This window comes from Apodemus sylvaticus, chromosome 22 (assembly GCF_947179515.1).
Source record: "Apodemus sylvaticus chromosome 22, mApoSyl1.1, whole genome shotgun sequence".
Classification (NCBI taxonomy): Eukaryota; Metazoa; Chordata; class Mammalia; order Rodentia; family Muridae; genus Apodemus; species Apodemus sylvaticus.
The window spans coordinates 2,991,707-3,010,825 of NC_067493.1; the positions used below are offsets into that span (position 1 = coordinate 2,991,707).

The window sequence follows — 19,119 nt, forward strand, 5'->3', positions numbered from 1 at the left end:
ATTTGTTTCAATTCATGATTAAATGGAAGTTGGCAACAAAATTGCAGTACTTAGAGCAAGTTTCTTTTGCTTGTTCCCAACATTTGTATATCAAGGTAATCTTTAAATATATTATAGAACACATATTGAAGAGGAATTTTATAAATATAATCAGTGTGATACAACATTTTCATAACAGTAATCTATGAATGCATAAAAGAACATATCCGGGAGAGAAATGCTATGAATGTGCAATTTGGTAAAGAAAGCCTTTGTATGTAGCAGTAATCTTAGAAACCATAAGAAAATGTCATAATGCAGAGAAATTTCATAAACGTAGTTAATGGGTTAAAGTTTTGTATTTTCTACTATCTTTATACAAGAGTAAACTGTTTAGCATGTAATTAATCTATTAAAGCCTTTGCCTATCACAGTAGGTTTTGTGATTAAAATTATTTTGGTATGTACTTAGCCAACACACCTATATTGAGTTACTCAAGGTTAATTATTATGTAAAAAAATTGAGAAGTGTCAACAATCAATTCAAATTTTATGAGATCTCTCCATTTTATGTGCACTTGCAAACTCATTTTTACATACAAAGGCCATTAATTTGTATTTTCTTTTTTAGTTATTCATGTATCCAACAACTTTGCTGACAGTGTTCATCAGCTCTAGCAATTGCCTTTGTGAAGTTTTGGTTCACTTATGGAAACTAACATATCAGCTGCAAAGAAAGATAATTTTACTTCCTCCTTTCTAATTTATATTATCTTCCTCTCCTTCAGTTTTATTGCTCTACCTAACTTTTACATAATATATTGAATAGATAGTTATAAAGAGAATGGAACATCTTGTCTAGTTTAGGAATTAGTGGAATTAATTTGAATTTCTCTCCAGTTAATTTAAGGTTGGCTCTAGACTTGCTGTAAAGTAACATTTTTATGTTCAGGCATGCCCCTTGTATCCTCAATCGTTGCATGAATTTTATCATAAATTGGTGTTGAATATTGTCAGAGAATTTTACATCATGTCATGAGATGATCAGTTCTTTTTTCTTACATTTTAATTCCATTATGTTGAATCATCACTGTGTTTCTTGAATGAAGCCTTCCTCATTGATCACAGTGGATGATCTTCTGATGTGATTTGTATTTTATTGTATTTTATTTGTTTTTTCTCTTAAGTATTTTTGCTTCTATGGTTTTATGGAAAATTGGTCTGTAATTCTGTTTTATTGCTCAGTCTTTACTGACAGGATATATGAGTCATCATGGGTTCAGAAAATAAATTGCCTAACATTTCTTTTGCTTTTATTTTGTTAAATACACTGACATGTGTTCTTGTTAAAACCTCTTTGAAAGCCTTGTTGAATTCCACCCTAAAACTCATGTCCTTTGATTGTATTGGTGGCATATTTGTGATGAATTCTATTTTCCTAGTTTATGTCTATTGAAGTTGGTTCTCTTAGTTTCATTTATTTTTGGTATATGGAATCTATCGAGGAAATTATCCATTTCTTTTAGAACTTCCAATTTGGTGGAGTGCACCCTTTTTAAAACTATGTCATTACCATTCTCTGGATTTCTTAATTTGTCTGTTATTTTATCTCCAATTTCATTTTAGATTTCATAAAATTGTATATTCTTTATCTTTTAATAAAGGTTTGTTTATCTTGTCAAATAAAAGACTCAAAAGACTAACTCCATGTTTCATTAATTCTTTGTATTGTTCTCTTTCTATTTTATTGATTTCAGCCCCCAAATTTATAATCTCTTGATGTCTCCTCCTTGTTTTTATTACTCCCTCATTTTCTTCTGTTGCAGTTTTTAAAGTGTGCAGTTAAATTACTAGCATGAAAGCTCTGAAATTTTTTTCATGTAGGCATTTTGTTCTGTGAACTTTCTTCTTAGCTCCACTTTCATGTTCTTTGTGTTCCATGAGACTGTGCATGTTGCACATTCATTTCCATTGGACTCTAGAAAGTCTCTAATTTCTTCCTCTATTTCTGTGTAGACCCATTTTCTCTCACACAGTTAGTTTGTAGTCAGTTAGTTGTCCTCCCTCACCTCCTACAGCACTGAAACATCGACGAGTTTTTGGCACAGATGACGTCTTTTGTCTGATCATACAGTGTGGGGTCTCCTGGGTCTGGTGCAGTCCAGGACATGAGGATCCAAATTTCTAGGAGCCACTCTCGGGGCTGTCTTGTTGCTCTGTGGGATGGAGTTTGTCCTTGCTCATCAGAAGGCTCCTTTCCTCCCCGTGGATATGAGAGGTAGCAATAGCACACCAGCCATCTGTGTCTTGACTGTGGGGAAATGATAACCTGACCACAATGTGGAAGGCATGCCTAAGTCTATGTACCCACAGGAAGCAGACACATCAGAATTGGAAGTGACCATTTGAAGTAAGTGACTGTACTACACCTGGAAGTGGGAAGTGGCTCGCTTTAAGAGGAAGTGCCCATTCAATGGCTGTAAGTGACCACCACTGTCATAGGAAGTGGCTGTGTCTTGACAGAATGTGGCTGTGATATAATAGGAAGTCATCGTACACCACAGGAAGTGGCTTTAATGTCGTTAATATCCTGTTTTAGCACTAATGTCTTTTTCAGAGCTGCTAGTTCAACTTTCTGGGCTGACATTCCTGCTGGGTGTGGTTCTGCCCATGTGATATCAGTATTTGACACCACTGTTGTCCCAGCATACCTCTGTCCATCCTAAATGAGGCTGCTGCCTTTGGTGAATCTCGTTACCCCGGCATCTATCTGAGCAGCCATACAGAGGCCCATGCAGTGAGGTCAGGGTCCAGCAGCGGGGCAGCTGAGAAGTTATCTTGGGGGCTTTCAAGGAGAGAGGCTGGAAATGAGTCATTCTGCCACATCTTTAACCAGAAGGCCATTGCTGCACTGAGGTGTAAATAGGGTGGGGGCTACCTTCTGCCAATTGGTGACACATTGGCCATTGGCTAATGCAAAACCACTGGTCGGAGTGTGCATTCCCCAAGTCTGTAAAGGTCACCTGAAGTTGGTAAAGTAAGGATTTTTTTTTTTAGCAGAGACTTAAATAGTCTGAATTTTTCATGGCATCTAATAGGTCCTGCATTTTTTGTCTTTTTTCTATTATTATTATTGTTGTTGTTTTTGTTGTTTTTATATTATTTTTTAACAAACTCTTCTATTTTAACACTTTCTATATATTTTTCAATCTTATCAGAAATATGTTCCATGCATATTTTCAATTTTATCAGAAAAAGTTTCTACTTAACTCTTTAATTAGTTGAGAAATATTTTCTTTGTCTACCATTTCATCTGTATTATTTCCAAGAATTCTTCAATTTCAACTATTTTTTATATAGTTCTTCAATTTTATCAGAAATATTTTCCATTAAAATCTTAGATTTTACCAGAAAAAAATTTCTATGTGCACATACAACTAGTATAGATTTTCTATGTTAACATTTTACCATTAGTATTATTTTTGTTTGTTTCTCTATCCCTTTGGAAACTCATTTATAAACTGATGAAGAGACAAGTCTGTAGGTTTTAGAAAGATACTTGACCTTTATTACAAATAAGGTGGGTTTCCATTTTACTTTTAGGGTAACCCTGGTCTTGTGGTGGGGACACTTTTGATTCTCAGGGCCCCCTTATCTCCTTTTTAGGCATCACTCATGGTCTTCTGATTTGGCCTTGGCTGACAAGAGGATCTTTCCCAGGTCTCCAGTCTGATGCTTCTGTCCTCCCATCTGCGTCTCCTCTGCAGTCTGTCCTCCATTAAACACTCTCTTTGCCACTATCCTTAAATCTCTTAGACAACTCTTTCCTAACTACTCCACCCTCTGGGGCTTTGTCTTCATAGCTGGTGTTCCCTGATTGACAAAAGCTCAAGCCACTGTGCCTTTGCTTCTGGTGATTCAGGGTCCATGGGTGTGTATTGTCAAAAATGTCTCCATGACACAATCTAAAAAGGCTGTAGGGGTTTTATTTTCTCTCTTTTATTTTTTTATACACTCTGGCCAAATTTGTGAGCCATCTTGTGGCTACCTCGAGACTTGCCAGCATAGCCAGACTGTGGACAAAGGGCCTCCTCTTACCTTCAGTGTTGTTGCAATAACAGTCTGTGTGAGTTAGGGAGTTATTAGAAGTCATTCAGCTTCTCTGTGTAAAAGACAGTCCCACGCTGTTGATTAATCACACAATTTTAAAATCTGACAGAAATGTCAGGATAAAACACAACAAAAACTTAGAGTCGTCTATGTGTGACCTAGAATACAAACTCTGAGCAGTCTGAGGGTCAACAGAGCTGATGAAAACACAAACTGAGATTGGAATGAGGCCGTATGATTACGTTTTCCCCACAGACGCAGACTTTTATACAAGTCTCCCCTTAACAACAATTAAATTGACCCAGCATGTGTGGCTACTTAGGAAGAGTTGCACTGTTGTGATTGTGTTACATTAAAGTCACCTTGCAGACCGAGAGCAGCTGAGGGAGGTTTTCTGAGTCCAGTAGTATTTAAATGAAATTTTCATGCATTCACACAATGTCAGCTGAGCTTCTAGCACAACCCAGCACTGTGAAAGAAAAGGAAGCTGGGAAAAAAGCAATGGCCTTGCCTCACTTTGTTTCTTTTTCTTTCCCTTTTATAAAAATTTTGTTTTATTCACATGTCAAATAGGATCCCCTTTCCCAGTAAGTTACCCCCTGAAAACCCCCATCCCATCCCCATTTCCCTACTCAACCCCCTGCCCCGCCACATTTTCCTGACTTGCATTCCCCTATTCTGGGGAATTGAGCCTTCACAGGACCAATGGCCTCTCCTCTTGTTGATGTCTGAAATGGTCATCTTCTGCTACATATGTAGCTGAGCCTCCATGTCATTTATTCACTTATTCACTTATTCACTTATTCACTTATTCACTTATTCACTTATTCACTTATTCACTTATTCACTTATTCACTTATTCATTTATTCATTTATTCATTTATTCATTTATTCATTTATTCATTTATTCGTTTATTCGTTTATTCGTTTATTCATTTATTCATTTATTCATTTATTCATTTATTCATTTATTCATTTATTCATTTATGCATTTATGCATTTATGCATTTATGCATTTATTCATTCGTTCATTCGTTCATTTGTTCATATGTTCATTTGTTCATTCATTCATTTATTCACATATTCATTTATTCATTATTTATTCATTTATTCATTTATTCATTTATTCGTTATTCATTCATTTATTCATTTATTCATTCATTCATTTATCCGTTTATTCATTTATCCATCTATTCGTCTATTCGTCTATTCATTTATTCATTTATTCATTTATGCATTTATGCATTTATGCATTTATGCATTTTGTATTTATGCATTTAATCATTTAATCATTTAACCATTTAACCATTTATGTATTTGTTCATTTATTCATTTATGCATTTATTCGTTTATTCATTTATTCATTCATTCATCTATTCATTCATTCATTTATTCATTTATGCATTTATTCATTTATGCATTTATTCATTTATGCATTTATTCATTTATGCATTCGTGCATTTGTGCATTTATGCATTTTATGCATTTACTCATTTATTCATTTATGTGTTCGTTCATGCATTTGTTCGTTTATTCATTTATGCATTTCTGTGTTTATGCATTTATGCATTATGCGTTTATGCGTTTAAGCGTTTGTGCGTTTACCTGTTTACATGTTTACGTTTTTGTGTATTTATGTAATTACGTATTTACATATTAGGAAGCAGCTTTCAGGGACTTAATCCTGATTATAAGATCCTGAGGGTTTCCTCCATTTTGACATTAGCAGCCGGTTAGAACTTGTTTTCCTCCTTCCTGTCAGCCAGCAGGAAGTGTTCAGGGGGCGCGGCTTAGATAGACTGCCTGTGACAGTGGGCGGGGCTTAGCACACTGACCGTTACTGTGGGTGGGACTTAACGCAGCTGGGTGTTACTGTGTGTGTGGGCGGGGCTCCGCTGACTGAAGGGGAGGTGAGTGGGCGGGGATAAGCATGAGTCTAGGCAAATTCTGGGTCACTCTGTGAGTTTGGAGAGGCCTGGCAAGACTTGGGCTTCCCGCTCTGGAAAGTTTGCAGCGGGGCGGAGTGCAAATCCTCTCTGTGCTCTTCCAGGCGGGCACAGTGGAAGGGCAATGCAGGGGCTTCCCGTTCTGCTCAGGTCAGCTATCACCTGTCCCTTATTTTCGTATGAACTAGTGATTAAATGGAGGTTGGTAACAATCAGGCATTCCTTAGGACAATTTTTATTTGCTTGTTTCCAACATTTATATATTATAGTCATGTTCAAATATATAACAGATGGCCAGGCGATGGTGGCACACGCCTGTAATCCCAGCACTTGGGAGGCAGAGGCATGCAAATTTCTGAGTTCGAGGCCAGCCTGGTCTACAAAGTGAGTTCCAGGACGGCCAGGGATCTACAGAGAAACCCTGTCTCGAAAAAATCCAAAATCCAAAAATCCAAATATATAACAGAACACATATGGCCAAGAAATCTTACAAATGTAATAAATGTTATAAAATATTTTCACAACACATTTATTGATGATTTTATAAAAGAACACATCCTGGAGTGAAATGCTGTGCATAAGCAATATGTTAAAGCATTTGTATGTATATACCTGTAGTCTTAGAAAAAGACTTTGAAAAAGTCATGAGAAAAAGTCATAATTCAGATAAACCCTATAAACATAGATGATATGTTAATCTTTTGAACTTTCTGGTATCTTTACTTAAGAGTAAACTCTTTAGTATGCAGTCAATCTACTAAAGCCTATGTAACTATATTACAATTTTCTTTGAAGACATTCAAGAATACCCAAAGTAATTTGTGAGTACAAAGAATTTGGCAAGATCTGAAGCAACACACTCTATTGATTTACTCAAGACTATTTTTCTAAAAACACTGTGATGAATGTCAAGAATCATCTCAAACATTTTGATGTCTATCAATTTTATTTACACGTGTAAACATGTATTGAGAAAAGACACATAAAGGCAACAGTAAGGAAACCTTTTTATATTTCACAATTCTCTTAAGTTACATGAAAGATCTTTTGCAGGTGTAAGAATTTGTGGCATTGTACTAGTACCTTTTATGTTGTAATGATAAAATATGTCTAATGCAACTTCTGAAAGAGTTTAATTAGGTTTAAGATTCCAGAGGGATATGGGTTGACCAAAAAAGTGGAAACACAGCAAGTGTCTTCCAAACGGGAGAATTAGCCTGAGGTAGAGAGACTTTTCAAATTTCTTATCCAATGCAAGTTTTCATCTAAGTGTTCATCTCTGGATCATATTCACACAACCAAGACAAATACACTCAGCATATTTTATTCTTATATTTGCACATACTTTTTAAAATGTATTTAAAATGAAGGACTTGGAAGGGAAGAAGTAGGGATGGCATTGAGAGAGGGCAAGGCATAACAAAGTATACTTTAATTAATAGGTCAAATAATTTTTCAGTAAAAGCACAGATAAACGGGTAGCATGATAGTGAAACACACTGCGAACTGAAAGAAGACTAATTTTATTCCCAGAAACTACTTGGGAGGTAATCATGTCCTGTAAATACAGTCCCAAGGGAACTGGTGCTCCTTTGCTCTTGCAGGAACTGCACACAGATATACGCAGTCCATGCACATAAAATAAAAATGGCACTAAAACGAAATTCTCTATAGTGTTGACTTAGCTTTTTTTGTGAGATGGAGCACAGTCAGGGCGAGTTAAAATGGAGTCCTTCTGGTCTGGATTTAGGCGCAGCTGTGGACATCCTTGGAACCAGCCTCCTTAGAGTCCAAACCAGCCATATTCTAAGGATATTATAGCATATCATAGCTGTTCATCTGCAAGTACAGTGCTTTAGAACACTTTTCTTTGTTATCTGTATTTGTGTTCTTTGTCTTCACATGAGTAATAATTTTGTTTATTACTTGTTTTCCACCCACAGTGTAGAACATACATTATGATATAGAAGATAGACTTTGCTTTTAAATCCCTATCTGCCTTTCTGGGTAGACCTGCCATCTCTTGTAGTATTCAAATTTTCACATGTATGTCATAGGGTCTGAACCTAAGAGACTTAATGTTGACAGCATTTGTAGAAAGCAAATTCTATTCTAGGGTGGGAATTCTTTGACTGTTAGCCAGAATTGAATGTATGCTAGCATTAAAGTCATTGTTGTTATTAGCTGCTTAAGTGTGGAGTAATTTCTACTTGAGAGGGGATATTTATTCTACGACAGTTATACCTGCAGCAGCTAACAAATATGAATCTGAGACAATTTTTCCTTTGTTTGGCTGGCTCAGGTGGCCTTGATCCCAGAAATTTGCTCCCTTGTTCAATGACCTTGCTGTTCTATTAGTTAAACTAATTAAATTCTTAAATGGCTGGATGAGGATACATTTCCCTATGGAATCATATAGACACTTCGGTCATGGCAGAAGGATTTGCATGTGGAGCATGGTTTCTGCCTTCAGACCAGAATAAGTGGACTTGCTCATATGATTCCCCAGTGCCTCGAGTCTTGGTGTACTGCTAAGAAATGGGTCCCCTGTGCTAGTGAGTTGAAGATTGTGCTCTACATTTTATTCTACCACTTTGGTGTTGAGGTCTTTGAACCATATAGACTAGTTCAGTACGATGCACAAGTATCTCTCTGCAACTTTCAGACACGTGGACATTCGATCTGAACTGTACCATTTTTTTGAATATCCATTCAGGAACATATGAAAACCTAAAATAGGGGCTGGAGAGATGGCTTAGCAGTTAAGAGAACTTACTGCTCTTCCAAAGGTCCTGAGTTCAAATCCCAGCAAACACATGGTGACTCACAACCATCTATAATGAGACCTGACACCCTTTTCTGGGGTTTATTAAAGACAGCTACATGGTACTTACATATAATAAATAAATAAATCTTTAATAAAATTAAACTTAAAATAAATGATGGTTTTATTTACAGGTATTCATTTATTGTCCAGGAATATTTTAGTATTTCTAGAATTTTTTCCAATATGAAATTGAATATTGTCCTTGAAGTATCTGCAAAAAATTGAGTTGAAAATTTGAGGGGGCTTGCATTTAATCTGATGATTGCTTTTAGTTTGTTGACCTCATATTATGTTAAGCATGCATATTCTTGAGCATGGGATATCTTTCAATCTTATTTACGTATTTATTTATTTTAGTTTTTATTACTTTTATTTTTTTCATTCCAGTTGTTACTTCTCTCCTGGTACCCTATCCCAAAATTACCCATCCCATTCCTCTTCCCCACTGTCTCCAATAGAATATCTCAACCCTCCAACACACAGCTCAAAGTATGAGAAAAAGATCTTCAATAAAATCATTAAAACATCCTTCTCCAACTTAATAATGTGATGGCCATAAATATACAAGAAGCCTATAGATCTCCAAACAATTTAAACAAAAATAAAATAAAAATTTTTTGTCACACAATTTTCCAAACACTAAATGTGAGAACGTCGAGAACATGGTTGGCCCTGGAGGGACAGGGTGAGCTGCAGAGTGAGAGCTGAGACCTTCCCAGGCGTTGTCCTGTGCGGGTGACGTCCCGGGATCAATATCCCCAACTCCACAGTTCCTGCTTCACATGGCTTCTTCCTTTTTATTATCCAAAAATGTGGCCAGGCCTGCAATTCAGACCCGTCCATCACTTAGTCCTCCCTCCTCCCTCTCTCCTCCGTCCCTCCCTCCCTCCTCCCTCCCTCCTCCCTCCCCCTCCCTCCTTCCCTTCCTCCCTCCCTCCACCCTCCCTCCCTCCCCCTTCCTTCCTCCCTCCCTCCCTCACTCCCTCCCCTCTGTCCTCCCTCCCTCCCTCCTTCCCTCCCTCCCTCCTCTCTCCCTCCTTTCCTCTCTCCCTCCCTCCTCCCTCCCTCTCTCCTCCCTCTCTCCTTCCCTCCCTCCCCCTCCCTCTTCCCTCCCTCCCTCCTCCCTCTCTCCTTCCCTCCCTCCCTCCTTCCCTCCCTCCCTCCTTCCCTCCCTCCCTCCTCTCTCCCTCCTTTCCTCTCTCCCTCCCTCCTCCCTCCCTCCTCCCTCCCTCTCTCCTCCCTCTCTCCTCCCTCACTCCTCCCTCCCTCTTCCCTCCCTCCCTCCTCCCTCTCTCCTTACCTCCCTCCCTCCTTCCCTCCCTCCCTCCTTCCCTCCCTCTTCCCTCCCTCCCTCCCTCCTCCCTCCCTCCCTCCTTCCTTCCCTCCCTCCCTCTCTTCCACCCGTCATTCATTTGTTCCTCTCACTACACAACACCATCTTCCCTAGAATTCTCTGTCACTCCGGCCTGGAACTCACAGGCATCCCCCTGCCGTTGTATACATTCCTCCCTCAGGCCCATTTTCTGCTGATAGGTTAAACATCCAGGACGACCGACGTCAGAACTAAGGCCTATAAAATCTAAGCTCTGTCAAGATCAGGATGGCGTAAAAGACACGGGTTCAAGGCCCAGGACCTTCTGGGACAGCCCTGCCCTGAACGTCCATCTTAGCCAGTCCTGTTCCTGCAGGAGGTACAGTCACCTGTGATGCAGAAAGTTGCTCTGGAAATTGCTATTATTATTACTTAATTGATTTATTACATAGAACGTTTCTCCTGTGCAGACATGGGTGGCGCAGGCCGCTGATCCCCATAACAGGCAAAAGTGAATTTGAGTTCAGGGCTAGCCTCGTCTACACACAAGGAAAAAGGGAGAAGATGGAAGTCAAAGGCGACTCCTGCATTAATTGGGAGGGGCAGAATCTGGGTCGATCAGTTGTCCACCATTGTGGTTCAGCAGAAGCTTTTCTCAAAGGTTGCACACTGTGTGTTGGTTTTCTCACGGCCCAGCACACGTGACACACAGGTTGTGTAAATTCCTTGAGGCCTTCCTTGTACAACAACCACAAGTTACTCCTGTGACCCACGTAGGAAACAATAGAGATCCTCGGCTGTGTCCACTCCACCCTTCACCTTTTCTGTGTGGCCGTTACAAGAAGATCACAAATTGTCAGGTTATTAAAACGTTTATTAAGAATGGTGTAAAGAAACAAACTAACACCAGACGGCTACAAAGACTGCCTTGTGTGTGTTTTCACTGTAAGAATGGAGCTGAGTGAAGAACCCCTAATTTCGAGTCTTAGCAGGCATCAGGGCTCCTGTGTTCTGAGCAGAGTTATGGGTGTATTGTTGTTGTTATTATTGTTATTATTATTGTTTTTTTGTTTTTTCTTCATGTTAAAACTAGAATCTACACTCAGAGGGCCCATGCCAATAAACTCAGCCTGCTCTAGTTTTAAGTTCCTTGCACAATTATCCCACACCCTTAAAATCCATTCCCACGCATATTCCCCAGACTTCTGCTTGAATGAATTAGCAAACTCATTAAGCTCCTTATTAGTATAGTGTATTTCCTCATGGACTACACTTTCTATGTCCCCTCTAGGCGCCTGCTTTGTCTTGAGTCTGGTTATAGGTCTAGAAGAAACTATTGGTGGGCCCTGAGAAACATCAGTATTATCAGCAAAAGTCACTGCTAGTTTATCAGGCTCTGAGGGATTAATTTCCTCAAGTGCAGAAGGCATTATTTCAAGGGGTGGAGCTGAGGGTACTACTTCTTCAGGTGGAGCAAATCCTTGAAAATCTGAAGATTCAAAATTCTCAATTTCAACAGGGTCTTACCACACATCCCCATCCCAGGTTATAGGATCCCATTCTTTGCCAATTAATGCCCTTACTTTAACTGCTGACACCCTCTGAGGCTGAGACTTAAAATTTCGCTGCAATTCAGCCAACCTTATAATGAGGACTTCAGTTTGATTTTCTGCTACTTGAGGTCTATGGCTGCTAGAGAGTAGATTCTCTTCAAGGACCACTTAGCAACTTTTAGATTGTTTACTTGAGTCTGGAGTTCTTCAATTTTATCACACAACTCTTCCTTTCCTTTATTGTTTTTTCCCCGAGATGCTAAGAGCAACCAGCCAGCAAAATCATTTTCTGATTTTTTCCCCAACTTGGATAAAGTATTGTATACCAACGAGTTACCTAATTCATCAAGATAATCAAAGACATTAGCTTCTTTAAGCTTGAGATATAGTTTCATCCATGGGTCTTCAATATTCTCCGAGCTCCCGGGAGGGAGAGAATCTGGAGAAGTTTCAGTAGTTGAAGGTGCTATTGGATCAACCAACCAACTTTAAAATTTTGAAACATTCGTCCCTATACTCCTGCTCCTCTAGAACCACTCCTGGTACCAACTTCTGTATTACTTTGGGTTCTCTAGAGTCACAGAACGTATGGATAGTCTTATATAGTTAGGGAATTTGTCGATGACTTACAGTCTATAGTCCAACTCCCCAACAATGGTCAGCAGCAGCTGTGGATGGAAGTCTAAGGATCTAGCAGATGCTCAGTTCCACGAGGCAAGCAGGCAAGGAAGAGTGAGAGAGAATCTTCCTTCTACCAATGTCCTTATATATCTCCAGCACAGGGTGTAGCCCAGATTAAAGACTGTAGGTCTCCAACAGAGGGTGTAGCGCAGATTAAAAGTGTGTGGGTCTCCAGCAGAAAGTGTGGCCCAGATTAAAGGTGTGTGCCTCCATGCCTTTAATCCTAGATGATCTTGAACTCATGAATCTCCTTGTCTTAATCTTCTGGAATTCATAGTTGCTATGCTTCAAGATATCCATACCAAGATCCAGGTCAGAAACTTATATCTCTGAGCCTCCAAATTAGGATCATAAGTGAGCCTTCCAATTCTAGATTGTAATTCATTCCAGATACAGTCAAGTTGACAACCAGGAATAGCTACTACAGAGAACTTATAAATGTAGTCAATGTGGTAAAGCATTTTCAAAAGTAAGTAATCTCCAAAGGCAAAAAAGAACACATGCTGCAGAGAAATCTAATGAATATTATCATGAATTAAATGGGAGTTAAGAAGCCATTGGGTTAGGAATATGATAGACATAGGTGCTTAGGATGATTTCAACCCTTGAGATGGTTCTTAGGATATTTTGTCAAAGAATGTTGCTGCCTATTCCCCTTGTCTGAAGAGTCTCCTTGTGATTAAGGTAAAGAGGTTTACATTAATTGCATTGACAAAGGAAGTCTCAAAATTCCCCGCATAGAATTTGGCCTGACACTTTGGATCAAACATAAAAAACTCCCAAAGGAAAATTATAAATTTAAGATTCAAAGAGCAAAGCATCACCAGGAAGTTGAATGAAGCTAAATCTTGTGATCAAGGATATTTAAAAGTACTAAAGGAGTGGTTACATGAAGTTATTCCTGTCAACAATGGTATTAATGGAATATTTATATTAGGGTCAGATTCCATCCATCTAAACTTATAGATTTTCAGTTGTATGAAAGAGAAATGTATCATTTTAGGAATAATTATTACCTGGTTATTGTTTTCATATCAACATATGCTGATACAAATTTGTGTCAAGCTGAAAAGGGATGGGTTTTGATTGGTATTCTGTGCTTTCAATTTAAGATCTAAAAGGAAAAGCTTAGTGAGCCATGGTGTTACATGATTTTTATCCCTGGATCCATGAGACAGATCCATACAGATCTCTGGGATCAAGGTAGATCTCTGAGCATGTTTCAGGAAAGCCAAGATTAGGTAGTGAAGTTTTTGTAAAAAAAAAAAAAATGCTGATGATAATGTAATAGAAGGGGACAACCAGGTTCCAGCGCCAGCAAGGAGCCAAACTCAGAAGCTTTGTCCATGTGGCTATCTTAAGAGGTATGAATAGAAGGAACCACTGAGATAATTGATGCTGGCTAGCTAACGAATTAGAGGTGATGAAGAAGAAATCAGCATCACTGAGGTGAAATCGTCTGGGTAGTGTTTTCTGAGAGACAAAGAATGTGTGTTCCAGAAATTGCCAATATTAGACCTAGGTAATGTGTAAAGATTGTTCTAATTATTTGTTTTGTTTTATTAAGTATTTTTGCTTTTATGGGTTTAAGGAACATTGGTCTGTAATTCTCTTTTGTTGCTTATAATTTTTTGTTTGGATATTTGAGCAACCATGGATTCACAAAATAAATCGGTTGTTTCTTCTGCCTATATTGTTGAATATTTTGAGGAGTATTCTCATTAACTTCTCTCTGGATGTATACCCTAAAACACATGGTCCTGGGCTCTCTTTGGTGGTGGATTAATATTGGCTTCTCTTTTTCTGTATGTTTAGGTCTAAATTGTTTATCTTAGGGATGGAGAGAGTTCAGTGGATAAGAGCACTGACTTCTCATGCAAAGGTCATGAGTTCGATGCCCAAACATCACATGGTCACTAACAACCAACCATAATTTTATTTAATGTCGTCTTCTGGTGTGTCTGAAGACAGTGATAGTGTACTAATCTGTGTAACATTAATAAATAAGTAAATAAATATTTTTAAGTGGTGGTTTATCTCGGTTTGATTTAATTATGAAATGTGGATCCTATCCAGGAAATTACCTATTCCTTTTAGAATATCCAATTCGGTGGAGGACAAGTGTTTTAAATTTCAGTTTTTATCAATCTTGGAATTTCTTCACTTTCTGATATTTTTTCTCCATTTTCATTTTAGATTTCAGTAATTTTGGTATTCTCTATCTTTCAATAAGGGACTTCCTGTCTTGTCTAATAAAATGCTCAAAATACTAACTTCAAGTTTCATTGATTTCTTGCTTTCATCTTTTTCTATTTTATTGATTTCAACACTCTAGTTGGATAATTTCTCAATTTGTACTCCATTTTATAATTGCTCATTTGCTTCTTTCTGTTCTGGACTTTAAATTGTGCTGTAAAATAGCCAATAGATGAGCTCTCCAAGACGGAGATTGGGGATAGAAGTAGAAGCATTTGGATCTCTGATCTCAAGGCCAACCTGGTAGTCAGATCTAGTTTCAAGACAGCTAGGCCTACAGATTAAAACCTAGGCTAAAATATCCAACAAGCAAACAAGAAAAGAGTGTAGCTTCTCAAATTAAGATCCTATCACTCTGGATGCAATTGTTTAGAGTTAAAATTATAGTGGACGGATGAAACAGGCAATGGGGGAAGTGCTCATGGGTCAGCAAATCTACTTGGGGTGCCTGTTTTAAAGAGTAAAAGATCACATAGAATGATCTCTCACTCACTCTCTCTGTCCTGATAGGGGATGATATTAGAATGACTTACAGGATACAGTCTGCCTTATTCCACAACAGCTGGATGGGAAGCAAAGTCCAAGAATCCAGAAGTTCTCAGTCCCTGAGGCTGGATGCCTCAGCAGGTCTTCAGTAGAAGATGGAATCACAGAGAAGTAATCAATAATGCCAGGGAAGTCCTAAGTGTTGCTATCCAGGAGAGGGAAAGCAGGCAATGTGAAAACTTACTTCCTCTGTGTCCTTATATAGGCCTCAAGATGAAGGTGTGGCCCAAATTAAAGGTGTGTGTTCCAGATTCAATCTCTGGATTAAAGGTGAGTGTCTTCTGCTGGGTGTGGTGACTCAGACCTTTAATCCAAACACTATGGGAGTGAATAAGGCAGGTGGATCTCTCTGAGTAGCCTGGCCTACAAAGTGAGTTCCAATGAGGTGAGAAGATATTTGTAGTGCTAGGGAAATGTTAATGGTCTACAAAATAACAGACTGGAGCCAAAGTGATGTAACTAATATTATGCTCCTTATTTTATTTTATTTTATTTTATTTTATTTTATTTTATTTTATTTTATTTTATTTTATTTTATTTTATTTTATTTTTTGTCACCCAAGCCATATTCCCTTAGGCTGTCAGGAGGCCCTAGTTGTTTTCCAAAGGTGATTTGAAACCTCATATGTGATTTTGTTCCTCTAAACATTCACTGACAGGATTGAACTCTGCCAGTCAGGGAGAGGTGGAATTCTGCAGGAACTCAGGTTCTGGAATGTGTGCTCCTAAAGGCTGACCAAAACGCCTAGGCCGTGGGTTCAAGGATTGAGTTGCATTGCAGGTGGTGTGGGTTCTGATTGCTTTCTAACCAGCTCAGCCTCCTGACATTTCGAAAAGCAGACTTCATACTGTCTACCTTAGGTAAAGACCCATGTGGCCCTACAAGTGTGCTAAGACTTGCGACACAGCCCCCTCCCCTTGCAATGCAACACACTCAGTGCAAACATCAATCTCCTTACAGCTGTTTCTTTATGGTCTTCTAAGATTTTCCAGATGGCACAGATAAGTACTCAACTGGTATTCCTTCTCAGCTGGACTTTCCATCAAGCTGTAGTTTCCCTGTTGCCTTGGGGCCATGGTCCAAGAGTCCACTTGACAGGGAAAACACAGGACAGCCACGATTGACTCACTCAAAAACCCTGAGTTTTGTGTGAGTCTTGCAATCCTGGCAGGGCAGGACCATAGTTAGTCGCCCTGTTGGCTTGTCCACACTTATAGAGGCCACAGCTGGGGCAGGGACCATGGAAGGAGCCAGAAGATCCTAAGCTCCCTAGATCCACAGCTCAGCCTCTGAGCTCCAGGTGCTGCTACTTCTTCACAGTAGGGATCGCTGTGGGGCTGCTCTTCCTCCAGAGAGGAATGCCAATGTGCACATCTTTGGAAGCTCAGGGCTCTGCTAACTGCGAATTTCCCACACAGCCAATTTCTTCTTGGCTCTTGGCTTGTGGAAGCTGAAATCATTTCCAACTGTGTGGGTGATTTTGTTTCTTGGTGCTTGTGTTTTGATAACCAAATCAGATTATGCCCAGCAAGCTGCAATGGGACTTGATTCGAACCCAGGGTTGACTCCTAAATGCTGACAGAACAGCCTGGTGCCCAGGGATGAGTCATTCTCTCAGTGAATCCAAGATGTATTACCTGAGTCTTCCCACCTCTGCTGAGAATTCCATGTGGTATGAATTAAAGAAAATGTTGAATATTCAAGGAAAAACATGCTGGTCTGTATTTCTGTGCAGTACTTATTTCCTACACACACTTCCTGAAAAATGAGGTTCAGAGAGCAAACTGTAAGAAATGATACTTATTTGTCGTCTTCACACTGAGAGCTTTGTGACCACTCTAGTCTGGTACATGACTTAGCCTACTGAGGGTTTAAACTTTAAGAAAAAAACAACAGTAGTAAGGCTTAAAAAACATGAAGCCCCACCCACCTCCCTTGTCAGTGACACCCACAGTAACAGTCAGTCTCACTGAGCTCTGGCCAACTCCTGTGTCAGTAGCGACCACAATTATGTTGGTTCTGTAATTTTGTGAGAACTCCTTGAGCTGTGCACACCCATAAATGGTTGTGTGTGGTGACGGCATTGTGTGGACATGGGTGATGGGTCCCCATGCATCAGATGCTCACACTGAATATGTGTGGTGCGGTTTTACCTTAAGTGTCACCATGTGATGCAGCCTTAATGATATTTAGTGGATATCTGCAGAGACTCGCAATGTCTCCTGTCAGATTTTATTCTGTATGCTAATGAAATATGTAAATGAAATAGGCACAATTTAAATAGGGAAAGTAGACTGTCCCTATTTATGATATATATATATATATATATATATGTTTGTATATAAATATATATTTATATATGAATATATATGTATATATATATATATATATGTACATATATATGTGTATATATATATATGTATATAAAATAAATCTTTAAAAAGAAAAAAAGAAAGAATCAAAGTTGTGGGGTGGAGGTCTTACAGAAGCCACGCCTTATCCTAAATAAAGCTCATAAGAATAGCATATATATTTATATATTTATTTTATAATTTAAGTAAAAATAAAAATATAATTATAAAATAGAAATATATATTTATAAAAATATAAACTATATTTTGATAAAAATATGATTATATAAATATTTAAGCTTTTAAAATTGACCTTTAAAATAATAAAAGTATGTATATTGTGATGAGGAGATCTTGCAGAAGCCATGTCTTATGCTAAGTAAAGCTCTTAAGAAAACCATCTTGTGAATTACTTATAGAGGGAAAATGGAAATAAACAGGAAGCCAGCAGAAGCTATCATAAAATTCTGCACTTGGAGAAAAGACCTTATCTCAGGAACATGACTGCCCAAGCCTACAGTGGCTTTAGGACTGATAACTGCAGCCCCATATGGTGGACAGAGTTGGGTTCTGAGGACATAAAATATCATGAAGGCCCTGGCCCCAGATCATTACCAGCACTCCCCAGCACATTCCTGGCTTTAGAACAGGAGCTCTATTTTATTCTCCATCCACTGTAGCCTCAGGAAAAGCTCCCATGGGGTCGGCCCAGGTGGTTACGATCTCTGTCACTTATGTTCCTGGGATTGAGAAGGAGTTATGTGATTCTCCATGCATGAGGGCCTCATGGAAAGACTTGCTGGATAAGGCTAGCCCTCCACATAACAGTCTGTCTGTCTGTCAGTCTGTCTCTCTCTCTCAGTTACTTTTTAATTGGTTTACTTATTAACATTCCAATTGTTGCCCCACTCTCCGGTCTCCACTCCCAGGGCTCTTTACCACATTCCCCCTCCCATTTGTTTTGAGAGGATGCTTCATCACCCCCACCTCTACTCCTCTCATTCACCCACAGACCACCTCCTCATCTCGCCCATTCTCCTTCTCTGGGTCATCACGTTTCTACAGGATTAGCTGTATAGTCTCCTACTGACTATTGACAATGATGTCCTCTGCTACTTATGTTCCTGAGGCCATGGAACAGCCCATGCTCATTGGTTGATGGCTTAGTCTCTCTGAGCTCCCAGGGGTCTGGGTTACTTGATAGTGTTGGTCTTCTTAAGGGATTGGATTCCCCTGAAGCTGCTTCAATTCTTTCACAAACTCGTCATAGGGATCTGAGTCCAACGGTTGGCTGGGAGCATCTGCATCTCTCTCAGTCAGTCGCTGGTGTTGCCTCTCAGAGGACAGCTGTGCTCTGCTCCTGTCTGCAAGTACACAGAAGTTTTTCCACCTCAAATGGCTGTCTCCCAGTGTCGTCTGTCCCATGTGTCAGAACTCTGCTTTCCTCAATTAGAAATTGACGACTTCAGGCGCACCAGGACTTAATGTTGTTTATGACTCTGTATTGACACTTTGAGCAGCTTGCTACTGAGCTGTTTTATTTACTTATTATTATTA

General features: G+C 39.1%; 1 protein-coding gene across 1 annotated transcript in view; it reads left to right on the forward strand.

Moving 5' to 3' along the window:
- The window catches only part of LOC127673205 (zinc finger protein 433-like), a 78,581-nt gene that overhangs the window by 10,676 nt on the left and 48,786 nt on the right, over nucleotides 1-19,119 (forward strand). Inside the window, 1 exon segment of the mRNA XM_052168810.1 lies at nucleotides 12,827-12,894. Within this exon segment, the coding sequence (XP_052024770.1) occupies nucleotides 12,827-12,894 (68 nt within the window).